Source organism: Lactuca serriola, chromosome 8 (genome assembly GCF_051521515.1).
Source record: "Lactuca serriola cultivar US96UC23 chromosome 8, Lser_US96UC23_V15, whole genome shotgun sequence".
Classification (NCBI taxonomy): Eukaryota; Viridiplantae; Streptophyta; class Magnoliopsida; order Asterales; family Asteraceae; genus Lactuca; species Lactuca serriola.
In genome coordinates, this window is record NC_136415.1 from 251596468 (window position 1) to 251612281 (window position 15814).

General features: G+C 36.4%; 1 protein-coding gene across 1 annotated transcript; it reads right to left on the reverse strand.

Moving 5' to 3' along the window:
• Nucleotides 1-3611: 3611 nt before the first annotated feature.
• On the reverse strand, nt 3612-7258 carry LOC145066337 (G-type lectin S-receptor-like serine/threonine-protein kinase At4g27290). The gene is made up of 7 exons (XM_079013566.1): nt 5887-7258; nt 5547-5678; nt 5259-5410; nt 4930-5140; nt 4616-4853; nt 4351-4501; nt 3612-4253 (listed from the first exon to the last, which is right to left on the reverse strand). Exons 1-7 carry the CDS (start codon nt 7166-7168, stop codon nt 3963-3965), a joined length of 2457 nt encoding a protein of 818 aa, XP_078869692.1. The 5' UTR covers nt 7169-7258; the 3' UTR covers nt 3612-3962.
• Nucleotides 7259-15814: the final 8556 nt, after the last annotated feature.

Sequence of the window (15814 nt, forward strand, 5' to 3'; positions counted from 1 at the left end):
AAAAGACTTGTTAACCCACAAAACAACACATGGTCAATAGGAGTAGAGTTTACGACCGTAAAGTCTAGAGTTTACTGCCGTAAACTCCCTAGGTTATGACCATCAAAACCGTAAACTCCAAGGGAGTTTACCCTTGAACTCCAAACACCCTAGCTTTGCCCTACCAACACTTGGATGCAATCCTTGTGATCTTTAACACTTGAAACAAAGTGTTTTCATGTTCTAGAGTGTCCCAACTTAATTTATTAGTTATAAATTAGCTAATTAGTTATATATATATTCATTATATGATAACTAGGCTTGTACGTGTGAACAAGTCTCCATTTGTCACCTAGCACCGTAACCGACACTCCAATCCAATCCACTCACCACAAGTGAGTTCATACCCCTTAATCAATGGTTTAAATGTTTTTAAATGCTTATATGGGGGGAATACAAGTCAAATACTTATAGTTATTACATCAATCACATGTGATTAATAACTAAAAAACTAGTGATTTCCTTATTGTTCAAATTGTTTATCAAACTGATTTGCTTCAAACTGTTTTACAAGTTCTTATACTTATCAAATACATTTTCGTAAACTATGTTTTACTTATTATCAAATGCATGTCTAGGTATGTATAATTATATAATAAATGTTTAAAGGACTTACGAAGGCTATCCACCCTATTTCCTTTTCGCGCTTGAGATGTGGTCTGGTGGGATATCGGGTACCCGTCCGAAGGTCGTTTAAATATTAGTTATATATCATGTGTACATCTATAGTCATAAAGGTCCTTCCAGTTCATTCGGTACCCTTGGGTAGCAAGGGTAGACTTCCATGTTCATACGTACCAATTACATCACTAGTAAGTTACCATAGGGGTAGCACAGGAGGATACTATTACTATTACTAGAACAATGAAACATACAATGAGTCAGTTCATTCATGATTTTGGGGTGTGACAGACAAGTCACTGTTTCTTGAGGGTCAAAAGGGTCAAAACATTTTCTATAATCATTTTTCTGAATAACAGAATTTTCTAGGAACTTAAAATGTAAATTTTTAGCTTAATGGGCTAATTTTGGGCTTTTCGGCCTAATAAGCCTCAAAATGCGAAAAATGATAAATTTAAGTGGCTGAAATGAAACTTTATGTAAAACAGGGGGTAATTAGCATAAGAAAATATTGTAAGGGTCAAAAATGCTTTTCACTGTCAAAAAGGACCAAAAATGCAAAGTTTTTAGATTTTGGGCCAAAACTGTAAAAGTTGAGAAAAATGGGGTTCTAACCGAGAAACACCATTCTGAAAAGTGTTGAAGCTGCCAATAAAATTAAATTTGGGTTAGAATTGTCTTTTCAACAAGTTTATGATACAAAAGTGTCAGGAAAATGTTTTAAGGAACTAAAAATGGAATTCTTTTATATAGAATGACCAAAAGTATTATTTTTATAAAAGAAGGGTAGTGAAAAGGTCAAATTTCCACTTTTAAACAAATTAATTCATTAATACAAAATACAAGATCCACGACTACCAACGAAACGAAAAACAAATACACTTTCAACAACAAATATCGTTACAAACGAAGTGATTCGGTCTCGAATCAATACAAAACAGCAAGTGCTAAACCAAACCACCTAAATAAATACACGATAACTACGATGAGCCAATTTACAAACTTTGGGCTTGGAAGTTTCAAATCATGCTTGTTGGGCCTTGCTAGCCCATTAACATGATCTTTGGGCCCAAAGGGAATATGCTTATGTGCTATTGGGCCTCCTATGACCCGATTTCATGTAAAAGGACTTCAATGGCTCTAATGTGCTATTGGGCCCCAGTGGCCCATTAGTGTTGCTAGTGAGGTCAAGAAATCAAATGCGAGTTGGGCCAACGTGCCTTTCGCATCCCCGACAGCCTAAAATAACTCACGGAACTAACGGGACTTCGTACTCCCCCTTTTCCTCGTTTGTTAGGCTTACGAGTAATCAAGATAAACAGATTCAGGATGTTAATCAAGAGTAATCATGGTTGTGGATTAAGTGAGTATTAACGGGCGACGCCTTTAAGGATCGTTCGAAAACTATAGTTATAAACTAGTCATTTTCTAATGCGTGGTTATAACAACTCACAAACCCAAATTAATCCAACGCCACCCGAGTAATCAAAATCATTCGTCGTGACGGTATAACAATTGAGAAATCACTGTATTTTATGTATTGGGAAAACATCGGGTTTTCCTGGGAAGTTCAACATCTTCACTTGCGCGATTAATACTAAAGTTCAACATTTATACATGTTTTAAAAATCAACAAGCATATATTTACGGATCTTTACACTTTTATTTTATAAACAACGATCTTTTCAAAAAATATCGGATTTTTTGGGTTTTACAAACTGCACCAAATCATTTTATCACAACATTGCTTATGAACTCACCAACATTTCATTTGTTGATGTTTTTCAAATTAACTTGTATTCTCAGGTAACAGGTAAACCGAAGAATAAGTACCAAGTAATGTCTGGGTGTTTTGCTTATGATATCTATCAGATAATCTATGTTATGAATTTGAAATGTTCAAAACAATGTACTGGATGTAAACAATATCAGTTGTATTATTTTAATGCATGGTGATGATTTATGTTAAGATTCATGTATATTCATTGTGATGGTATTCAATTTAAGTCACAAGAGCCCTCGGACGTTCCGCCGTCTGGTTCGGGGGTGTGACATACACATGGCTAAATCAAAGAAAAATTGAAGTGTAAGTTCAATTGCCTTAATGCTCTTCCTTCCAATGGATGTGATTGAAATCCTTGCTTCCAAGCTTAAATTCCAGTGTTTTGCCTCAAAAAGTATCGAATTCTGCAGAGCCAAAAGTCGTCATTCAGAGGGTTGAGTGATCTATTTATACTTTTCCCGAAATCAGGGCACCACGTCGTGGTTATCGTGCTTATCTCGTATTCTCCAAGTCTTCTAAATTGATCGAGTTTCTTCAAGTTGCCACGTCGTGGTGGTATCACCACGACGTGTTGGGCGTATTTTTCTTCATTTTAGAACTTTGATCCAAACTTTCAACTCCAAGCTTCCTTAATCCAGCTTCCAGCTTCCTTTTTTGCTCCAAGCATGTCTTTTGGTACCTACAACACGATTCATAGCAAATTAAGTATCTTTTGTTCTAATAAAGGCATAAAAGTGATTAAAATATTAAAATATGTTGTATAAATATGCACATATCACTTAACCCTAATCATCATTTCATGTGAAACCTAATCTTCATTTCATGTGAAACCCTAATCTTCATTTCATGTGAAACCCTAAGCGTCATTTCATGAGAAGTGGTCACTGTTGCATGTGACTGAGATTGGATATTGACTCAAGTATCTTCCTGTGAGTGTTTGGAAGTGAATTGAAGCTGGTAGAACCCTTCATTGCTACAGTGGTTTCTGCGCGCACATCGAGGTGAGTTTCGCCTCACTATACCTGTGGGTCGAAGGCACCAATGTCGACCCACTATTATTGATTATCTGCGAGTAGATGGATGCCCTAGGGGCTGCATATAGCCATTTAGGATACCCTTCCTTATCACATTAACTTCTTAAGACACTTCATAAGTTTTATATACTAGATTATTCACAAGATCATATATTATTTATGCTATTGTTTTAGAACATGACGTTACAACATACATAGAGTCATGAAACTCACATAATAGTAGCTATCCACAAAATATGATGTGAATACATTAATATATTACCCGCAAGGAACACATATCTATTGGAAACAAACTATAACATATCATCACATGCATAGGCATCTACAGGTCTTTTACACTTTACTAAACAATCCCTAACTATCTATAAAGCTAACAAGTGAGCTTTTTACATAATTTAAGTTATGGAACCCAACAACATGCGGAGATGAATATAGTTTTCTACGTGTATTTGTACGTCTGGAAAATGTACATGCCAACATGCGATCTATCTAGGATACAACAGTGTTATCATGTATTCATCATCCAACAATGAAACAGAGTTAAGTAAACCGTTACTTTCTTCGGTGAAAAAGGCTGGTTGTTTAGGTGGAGGCAATACACCATCACTAATCAGCATAAGAACCACCGATAACATAGTTGGCCTATCTTCTGGATGATGTTGAACACACAATAATCCAACATGTATTGATCGTTGTATTTCAGAGACGACACATGAGTTAGATAAAGACACACTCATGAGTTCAATGGACTTGCCTTCCTTATAGAGTCTCCATGCCTGATCGAAATCCAACATAGATCATATAAGTATGTCAAAAGGTGATGTTAAGATGACAGTAGTTTTACATCGATTTTAGTCTACCTGATTAACTTACATGTCCAAGAAGGTTGTCACTATGAGCCTCGTGAGAGAATTCTCTGTTTTTCTTCCCACTTACTATCTCTAGCACAAGAACACCAAAGCTAAATACATCCGACTTTGTTGAGAAACGCCCGTGTACTGCATACTCTGGAGAAATGTATCCGCTGCACCCAAGTTCAATTCATAAACACATATTATTGCTAGGATTATATCTGTTTTATTTGAAAATTTCCCATTTTCATTGGAAGGAATTGTTAAAATGTTTTACAGATTCTTACTGTGTTCCAACCACATTCTTTGTCTTAGCCGTGGCATCCTGTCCTACAAACTTTCTTGCAAGCCCAAAATCAGATATTTTTGGATTCATTTGGCTGTCCAACAATATATTACCTGCCTTGAGATCTCTATGGATGATTTGGAGGCGGGAATCTTGATGTAAATAAAGAATACCTCGTGCCATACCATGGATAATGTTAAAGCGTTGAGGCCAATCAAGCATTGAACTTCTAGTTTCATCTGCTCAATATGAACTACTTAGTCAATGCAAGTCGCAAAAACAAGTGTGAATGTAAGGCATTAGAGAGAGTCCAACCAAATAGAAATGAGTCCAAGCTTTTGTTATCCATGTATTCATAAATTAGAATCTTTTCATTTCCGTGAATGCAATATCCAAGGAGCTTCACAAGATTCCGATGCTGGAGTTTGGCAATACAAATGACTTCATTCTGGAACTCTTCTTGTCCTTGTTGGGATGTTTCTGAGAGCCGCTTTACAGCTACTACTTTTCCGTCTTCCAACACACCCTAAAAGATATATATATATATATATATATATATATATATATATATATATATATATATATATATATTGGAGCTTGTGATTCAAAAATTCCTTAAGTATTAGAAAACATCAATATGTTACCTTGTAAACTGGACCAAAACCACCTTCTCCAATCTTATTGTCAATGTTAAAGTTATTAGTAGCCTTTGCTATTCTATACAGGCTGAAAAAAGGTAAGTCATCAAAGTTTTCCATATGAACTTTATCCTTATCAAATGCGTGTCCCCTGTTCCCTACACAAGTTCACTTTCAACTTCTCATTATTGCATGAATCTGCCAAAAATCATACTCATACAAACTTGTACGTAGTCATAATGTTTGTTAATGTTTCATTTCTTGAAGCATGAAAAATGACTTGTTTATGTTTACCTCGTCCTTTCTTGTGAGGCATTTTCATTTTCTTCCTACAAGCAAATGCTACTGCAGACACAAGCATTGCTGCTGAAGAAACGGAAAGCACTATAATGAGAACTGCCTTCTTCTTGTTATCACTGGATTTGCCTTTTTTCAATAAATACAAGAATTAGTAAGACTACAAATCAAACCAGTAGAACACCAACATAATTTATTTATTTTATTTGTTAAGATGCCTCATAAACGATTTTGTAAACCAATTCTCAGAAAGGTTCACTTAATTAAATCCACATCCTTTGTATTATCAAATATGTTTTAGCATGTAGTAGGATTCACTGTTATATAAAGATTGTACCTTGTAAGTCAGGGGTTGCCATTTTTATGTAAAGTTCCTGATGATCATCATACTTTCGAATGTCCATAAGGTCATCAAACCATAACAAACATCCACTTCCCTCGTTTCTGATATCTAAATCTGCATAAGCAGTACAAGAGCAATTCCTTCTGCAAGCCTTCTCACATTCTTCACGAGACATGCTCAAATTGTACGATGAATGACGTGTATCTGGAAATTTCACTCCTGAAATTTTATGGAAGACATCTTTGGTCCCACAATTCAAAGGTTTTTTGCGTTTACACCCATTAGACATATCTCCTTCATTCCATTCTTTTAGGACTCTTGGTTCAAAACCTTCAATGCAACTACAAATCGGATTTTCAACTGTGCATCTTGCATAAGGACCACAACGTCCATAAAGACCACATGTATCAACCACTATATTTCCATACGCAGCCCATTCTTGTGTTCGCTCAATCCAATTTGACTGCATTATAATGCCATCATGCATCATAATCATTCTAAAAACAACAGAAGTCTTGAGTGTATATGTATAATACATCTCCTTCTCGTTGACAGTAAACTCTATCAAGAAAATTGGACCCGTGTTTTCAATAGGACGCCCGCGAAACCCAAGACCATTCCATGGTCCAACCCTGGCGTGATCAACTTGACCTTTTTTCATAAATAACTGTGGATATCCATTCGGGTCTAACCAGAGTTTATACAGACCAATAGAGGGATCATCAGGGCTTTTCCATGATGATAAGTAGCTCTCTCTTCCTGTTGTCAAATCCTTCCCAAATTTCATCCCTGGTAGCAACGTGTTACCAGGAAAGTCAAAACTTTGCCAGATTAGATTTTCTTTTCTGCTATTTTCCCACACCACAAGATTTCCATTGTCGACAAGTTGTGCCACTGGATTTATATTATTCGTAGATACTATCAAATCTGATGACCAGATGATAGTGTTACCACCACTAAGAATCTGAAGGGTTCCTTCTGTAGTGAGTTCAAACATGCCTGATGTGTCGATAATTGGTTTCTCCCTGTTAGCAACCCACACAACAGTTAATGGTGATATCTTCTTGTACCATATCCCAAGGTACCGATTCTTGGACTCGCCGGGGCTAAAAAACCCCAGTTCAAACGTCTCATCATCTGAAACAATGGTGCTGCCATCTTTGATTGGTTGATATGCAGATATTGTATCTACTGCAGCAGAACCCGACATGAAGAAGAAGAAGAAGAATATGGTACTAGACACTAACATAAGAATGGGTTGATACTCCATGGACATATGTTCTCGAAAATGGTTGGTAAGCTTTGTTGGATTTATTGAATTCCTATTATGTGTGAGATTATAGCGATTCAAATTACGATTAAGAAAGCTCCTTTTTCCACATTGACTGGAATGTGAGACGACTATACAGGGGAGAAAAAAAGAGTATAGAAAGCGTGTGGAAAAAAAACCCCAACTTGGGTGTCTCAATCAAGAAACAGTAGAATATATACAGGGTAATTACAAGGGTAAAATAGGAAATACACCGGATTATAAGGCAAAGATTATGCATTACAGGACATAAATGTTTGATTACCAAGACTAACAACCATGATGAAAATATATAAAACACGTTATTTTGTTACTATATTTACGCTTAACCCCCGCAATTTGACAAATAACGCATTAAACCTGACTTTAGAAAGACCATTTGTGAACAAATCTGCTAACGCATCATATGAAATGATAGTTATCTCAATGTAGTAAAGCTTTAAAAATCCACGAGTGGCCGGTTCTCGTATGAAATGATAGTCTATCTCAATGTGACGAGCAGGCCCGACAATGATATGTCGGAGGCATTGTGCGAAAATCAAAGTGAGGCCCCATAAATTTTTTCTTGTAAAATATTGTTAAGGAAATTTGCTACCATTAAATTCAAAATTCAAAGTTGCTAATAAGCATCTCGTAAATTCACTACCACAGCAGCATGTCTTCACTCATTAGATGTTTCTGTTTCGAGGATCATAGATATTCAGTAAATATATTCTTTGGTATCATCATTACCATTCAAGGTGACTATGTATTCATCTACACAATACATATCTTCTGACACTTATATGCAACTTCTTTTTCTCTAGGTTCTTCCACAACATCATGACCTTCTTCTTTAGGTTTTTCCACAACTTCTTGAATTTCATCCATGTTTTTTGGCACACACAATTCAATTTTTTCTTCCCTATGTTCTTCCACAACTGATTATTCATTACGATGGTATTTCGACACTTGTTTGACGATAAAATGATTGATAGATCCTCTTTTACTACGAATAAATTGTTATTCTTTTTGTTTTCTATTACATTTAGAAAATCTTAGTTTAAATTTTCAAGTTATAGACATCTTTATTTTTAACAAAAAAAAAATCAATGTTAACTTTACAATATATTTGTAATATTTATCAAAAAGTTAATGTTTAAACAGTCAGATCAATAAACAAAATTCTTGTTTTCTAAGCTTTCTAAGTATTATCTTATATTATATTAATATTATAAGCCAAAAAATGGGAAGCCCATTGTCACCCTCCCTCACCCCCACCCTAAAATATGTGATTGCAATACCCTTCTATGACAAACGTTGAAAAGTTAAAGCTATAAGACAATATACTATATGACCCCAATATACCAAAACATTAAAAAACTAAAATTATAAAACATAATGATAAAGTGATAAACACAATTCACAAGACATTATAGTATACAAAAAGACAAACCAAGAACATTGTTTTTTTTTACTTTCTCTACTTCATTATGAGTTCATAAATAAATCATTCAAATAAAAAGGAGCATTTAGCCTGAGAGAGAAAGAATTTAAGCACGACTGGGATTTGGAAAATTTAAATTGATAAGAGATACTAACCTGTAGTTAGGGACTCAGTTAGAGGACTTAACACTCCGTTCCCGAGTTCAACTTAACGAGAGAAATGAAAGGAAATGAGTGGAAATGAGAAGAAATAAAAAAGACTGGAGTTCCTGAGTTTCATTAAAGGAGGGAAATGGAAGGAAGTGAAGGGAAATGGGAGGATCACTTTCCCTCCTAACTTTCCTTTCGATTTGGGAGGATTTGGAAAGAAAGAACAACATAATTCATTTTCCTTCCACTTCTCTCCAACTCGGGAACATAAAAGAAAATTTTGTTTTCCTATCTTTTCTCTTGTGACTTTCTTTTCTTTTCTCTTCTTTTCTTTTGTTAAACTCGGGAATGGGGTGTAAAGGAGGACAAGTGGACTACCAACAACTCAACGAAATATCAAGATTCAAGACAGAAAAATGGGATTTCCGCTGATAGAGACGAACAATACCAAGATCTATTGTCATCGTTATTATGTTTGTTAGGGTTTGATCTTTTGGTGAGTTTTATAAAAACTATAACGTTTTCTTGAACTTATATTATATATATATATATATAGAGAGAGAGAGAGAGAAAGAGATATTTTCTTTAATAATAACACATAAAAATGTAATTTATGAAAATACCAACACCATTACTATATATTGTCCCTAAATTTTGGAGGCCCCTTAAAATCGGAGGCCCTATGCGACCGCACCAATCATACACCCCCGGGGCCGCCACTGGTGACGAGTACGAGCATGAAATACTGGATTGCAAGCCATATGTAAAGTCGATAAATTATCACAAAAGTTAGAGGGGATGAAGAAAGATATTTGTAACGCCCGTAGATCCGGGCTAGTCAATTTAGAGGCAATAAGTGTCGAAAATGACTTTTCGGCAAGAGATTATTTATAATAAATAGTCTTAACCAAGTTGTAGAATATGTCTCAAGGTTTCCGTACCTATAAATAACGCCGAAATCCGAGTTATAACGAAGGAGTTATGGCTCGTCGAAGTTTTACGGCAAAACCGGCACGGCACCGGGAAGCGTAAATAGTGAATTTACGATAGAGCAAGATTTAGCCTTAGTGATCTAAATGAAAGTCGTAGAATATGTTAAACCGAGAAAATCCATAAAAAGAACGCCCAAATCTGACTTCGTATGAAGAAGTTATGATTTTTCTAAGATTCGGCTAAGCAGTGCACGACTCGAAACTCGAATTTTAGTTCGAGCGGTTTTTGGCTTACACAACCTAAATGAGAGTTGAAGATCTCATTAGTAGGAACTCAACGGTAAAAATATATATGAAAACGGAGTCCGTATGAAGGAGTTACGAATTCTTCGCGGTCATTTAGCAGTCTTATCTCCTCCTACTGTTAAATTTAAGATCGGTCGAGAACTAGCCGACGGAGTCTAAACGAAAGTTGTAGATCTTGATTTTACCTACGTGTGGATATAAAGAAAGTCGAAAACAGAGCTCGTATGCGAAAGTTACGGGGTTTAGAAGTCGGCAGGGTGCTGCTGCAAAATGGGTGACGTGGCTGAATATGGGCCAAGGCTTTCTCCCCAAGGAAAGCCATCAGATGATGACATGTGGCACCAACTCGGCGAGTAGGTCCTCCTACTCGGCGAGTTCGTCAGGATTTCACCCTATAAATAGAAGTGTCGGGTTTCTCTCATTTCTCACACTTTTCCCCACTTCTTTCTCTCTCTACACTCTCTTTCTAGCCTACCTTAAGCCCCCTAAAGCCTAGGTAAACCCCCTAGCACCCGAAGGAAGCCCCGAGGCTACTAGAGTCCCGAGAAAAGAGCCTTTCGGCTCGGAAACGCTGCTCCAGCGAAGCCCGGTTTTCGAGAAAACCCGTTGTAAGTGAGCCACGCCTAACATATCTTTAGTATAGCTTATGTTTTAATATAGTAATGTTATTAGGACCTTATAATAAGTATTTGGGTTATTATTATGAGTTATATTGAGTGTTATTTAACGCTTATATAATAATAATAATAATAGCTGGACTATTAATTAGTCGCGGTTATCGTTAGACTAAACCCTAGTGGTATTGATACTAGGTTTTATCGAAGGAAATCGTTTTGAGAGTATCGAAGCGCTGTCCGAGTGCTGAGTCACCACCTTTCAAGTGAGTGCATGGTCCCTTTCAGCTTACACATAGATATGAAGTATTTTACATAAATTACGTGCTATGTGTGCATATTATCTGAATACTTGCTATCTATGCTGGATGAACATTTTATACATGTTTTCAATGATTTAAACTATATAAGTATTTTATATCTACAAAATATGCTGGGTAAAACATGGGTAGATGAATGATGAGGAATAAAAGCTGAAATAGAGGAACACTAGTAGTGCGGACCTAGTGCCCTATAGGTATACATTGGCAGCAGTGGACCTAGTACCCTATAGATGAGCACTAGCAGCTGCGCCACAACCTGTAAATGTTTTAGATCTACGGTAAACGTCCTAGCAGCTGCGCTCTAAGGACAGTATCGGCAGCTGCGCCTAATAGGGAGTCTTATGACCATGACAGTAGCGTTTAAAGGTCAATACCGGCAGAAGCGCCTCATAGAAAATGTCCAAATCCTGGCAGCTGCGCCTAAGTGATAATATTAGCAGCTGCGCTTGACCAATGTGTCATTGGCAACAATGGAATTCATGTTGTTTCCTTAGGATGATCCTTAGGAATGAATGAATGAGAAATAGCGGATTCTTAGGGTAGATCCTTAAGAATAAGGAAGATAATGAGGATGGGTATTTGGGTTGATTGTTTAATTGTTTAAACATAATAATTATATTATTATGGGTTGAAAACCCTATGTACTCACCAGGTTTCCCAACCAGACCCACTCAGTTTATTTATGTCACAGGTGTTTTTATGAAGTCACATTACACTAAGCAATTAAAGAGATGTAGATCACTAGTGTAAATAAATGTAAGTTCTGTTTATGCTTATGTTTCTGTATTAACGATGACATCCCAAACGTTTTAAAATGAATAAAATACGTTCCTTCGAAAATGTTTTTAATAACGTATTTATCATGTTTTTCTGAGAACAAATTCCGCAACATTTTTATTAAAAGAAGTACTCTGATTTTTATAAAGCATAAACAAAATCGGTCTTTTCTGGCCGTGAAAATGGGGATGTCACAGTTGGTATCAGAGCATTAGTTTAAGCGAACTAGGAATATGGAATTTATTTCTAGACTTAAACTTAGAATGTTAAGCAATGATTTTGAGGTGTGAGCACTAGCTTATTTTAGGAATTATGCCTAAAATGCTTTTATGTGCTAAATGGTTTATGCCTTATATGCTGTTATTTATTCGGATCTATGGTCTGATGCCGACCGGATCTGGAAACCTTATGTGTTTAGGATTCTAAGCGTTTAACTACGATATTAGAACTAGCATATAAACGTTTCGGAGTGATAAGGATGATTTAAACGTCAATCCTAAATAAAGATCTAGATTCACCTTATTTGGTGTATAGATCAAGATGGCAAGGACCCGTAGCGGAAACGTGAATGCAAATGGGAACCGAAACCAACCCCCAGTGATTGAGCAAATACCGGTTGTGGTGGCCGCTGCTGAGCCAATAACGATGGCCGAAGTGCAAGCAATGATCCAGGCGATGTTGGATCGCCAAATGGAGGAAACCAGACGTTTGCTTCAGCAAAATCGAGAGGAAGCGACCATACATATTGAACAACCTGAGTTAAACGAAGGAACGAAATAAAATAGTTCCGAAATAAAATAAATGAGTTCGGAGCATATTTTTCTGCTGAATTACTTTGATCAAAGAGAACATGTCTCCTGAAAGAAATGAGGATCAGGCATCATCAAACCCATTTTGTTCAAAAATCCAAAAAATTTGGTTTTGTCTAACGCCTTAGTAAAGACATCAGCAATTTCATCATCAAATAGAACAAAAATAAGTTCGATGTTACCATTTAGAACATGATCTTTAATGAAATGGTGCCGAATGTCAATGTGCTTTGTCATGGAGTGCTGAATTGGATTGTGCGAGATGGCAATGACACTTTGAGAATCACAGTAGATAGGAATGCGTTGAAAACGGTAACCATAATCTAAGAGTTGAGATTTCATCCATAGAACTTGAGAGGTACAGCTAGCAGCAACAATGTATTCAGCTTCGGCTGTTGAGAGAGCAATGCAGTTCTGTTTCTTGGATGACCAGCTGACTAAGCGACCACCTAGGAATTGACATCCTCCGGATGTACTTTTCCTATCGAGTTGAAGACCACCATAGTTTGAATCCGAGTAAGCTTGCAGAAGGAAACTTTCGTTTGCTGGATACCATATTCCGAGGTTCTTTGTGCCTTTGTGTCACACCCCAAAACCGAGAACGGCAGAAACGTTATGGGGCGGAGGACGTCATGTATAGTATCACAACAATGTAAAGTAGTAAACAAGCAACAACGTCATCCATTGCATTAACAATATAATTTTAATACAAGTGTGTTCTATCAAATTATAATAGATACTAAAGTATAAACAAAATGAAAGATGAGTCTTGAACGAGCTCCATCTTCTCTAAACCTTGCATCGGTACCTGTCTATGGTTGACCTGAGGATACATGTTATTTTGAAAGAGAGTATCAGCTTTAAAGCTGGTGAGATCATAAGTATTTTAGTGTCTTAATTTGTATGTAAGGATTTGTATGAATACGAATTGCAAGTATTAAAAATGTATATGAATTGTAAGTATGAAAATGTTTGTAAAAAAACTGTAAACGTTTGAAAAACCCTAGAAATCCCTATGAATCCTACTATTATGAAAGAGAGTCTTCTACCAAGACCTAACTGCTCTGAATGTAGTCTTCTACCAAGACCTAACTGTTCTAAATGTACGTTTCTTGTAAAAGTGTGTAATTTTCCCAAGTGTAACTATCATTAACAAAATATAGTTTTTACATTTAATGCTTAAGTGAAAAGATCACTAAATATATGTAAAGGGAAAATTAATGTAGTACTGTAGTGTAGTGCTATAAGAACTACTGTTGTACTAACTACCTTAAACCGGATTTATATTAAGGCATCATGTGATTAATTGCACCATACTATCGACTGGATAACAACGACAAATGTAGGTTGTAAAAAGGAATGACGTTTGGCACCCGCAGACCTGCAGGTCCGGCTGTAGCTAGCAGCAAGGTGTAGGATAGTCAATCCAGTATAGATCTATACGCAAACTCATGCTCTCCCTCCAAGAGACTCTGGCTATAACTCGGGCCATGACATTGAAGTCATGCTCCGATACAGTGGATCACAATTATGTCAACGTATTCATGTATATGTAATGTACTGAACTGTTCTACGTGTGCTAGCTGTAATGTGTGTGCTCTCTATCTAGCAAGTATAGTAATGTACTGTAATGTTCTAGCTGTAATGTATGTGCTCTTTATCTAGCAAGTATTGACTCATGAATGAACTGACTTATTGTATGATATCGCGTTCTAGTAATAGTTATAGTATCTTCCTAAACTACCCCTATGGTAGTTTGCTAGTAATCTAAATGGTACGTATGAACATGGATGTATACCCTTGCTACCCAAGGGCATTGGATGAACTGGAAGGGCCTTTATGACTATATATGTACATATGATATATAATTAATATTTAAACAACCTTCGGACGGATGCCCGGTATCCCACCAGACCACATCCAAATCGAGGAAAAGGAAATAGGGTGGATAGCCTTCCTAAGTCTTTTAAACATTTCTTATATATCTATACATATATAGGCATGCCATTGATAATTTAAAAGCATAAAATAAGTTTTGTAAAACCTTTGAACATAATTATTATCTAAGAAAAGATCGACTTGATGTCAATCTATAAAACGGTTTGAAGGCATGGGTTTGATAAAACAGTTTAGTATAAAGAAACATTTGTTTGAAACACAATTGTAAATAAGTTTGAAATGTAACATACAGAGTAATATGTACAGTGTAATAAGGAGTTTTAAACACATAAAGTGTTTATGAAAAACATTTGAAGGAAATTATTTGGTAAAACGGCTAATGAGTAGTCAATCATTTGAATGCTGCTTATTAATCACATGTGATTGATATAATAATTAGCATAATTCTACTTGTATCCCCCCCATAAAACATTTAAAAACAGTTAAAACATTGATTAAGGGGGTATGAACTTACCTATTGTGGGTGATACGGATGAACTGAAGAGGTAGGACTGCTAGGTGTCAAGTGAAGACTTTAGACACACACAATGGTCCTAATTACATATGAAGACATATGTATATAAACAATTAGTGATTATAACACTATTTAAACAGGTATAAACATCCTAGTGCGAGGAAAAAAACTTTGGTCAAGTGCTAGGAGGCTAATGGGTTGCAACAAAGGAGTGCAAGATCTCTTATGGGAGTTTATGGTCAAAAGACCATATGTGTTGGAGTTTACGGCCCAGGGGAGTAAACTCCTGGCTGTAAACTCTCTATAGGGTCACTAAATGAAGCTTAAAATTATTACAACTTAAGTGGTGAAGTGCTTCAAGGCTTACTAGAGTGTTAGGGCTTCTTTTTAACTCCTTTTAGGAGTTCACGGCCTTGGGACCAATCCCTTGGAGATTACGGCCATAATCTCCCTTGGGAGGGTGTTTGTGGTGTTTTCAAGTCCCTAATTTTACTAGGAACTAAACTTATGCTAGTGTACAAGGCTTTAGAAGAGTTTATAGCACCATTTGGCACTATTATTTGGAGTTCACGGCCCTGGAACTTCTTGGGCCATGAACACCTTTTTCTTGGTGTTCTAAAGGTGTTTGTTAGTCCTAAACACATTAGGGTACTTGTCTAAATTAGTCTCTTGGCTTAAGGAAGGCTTTTAGGGAATTTTGGCACATAAAAATGGAGTTCACGGCCCAAGAACTTCCTTGGCCGTGAACTCACTTCTAGCCTTAATTCTTAATGTTTTGGATGTCTAAACTAGCTATGAGTAGACTCAAGGTTCATTTCCAAGGTTTGGAGGGACATTGGGCACACTTTAGCCCTTAAAAAGGAG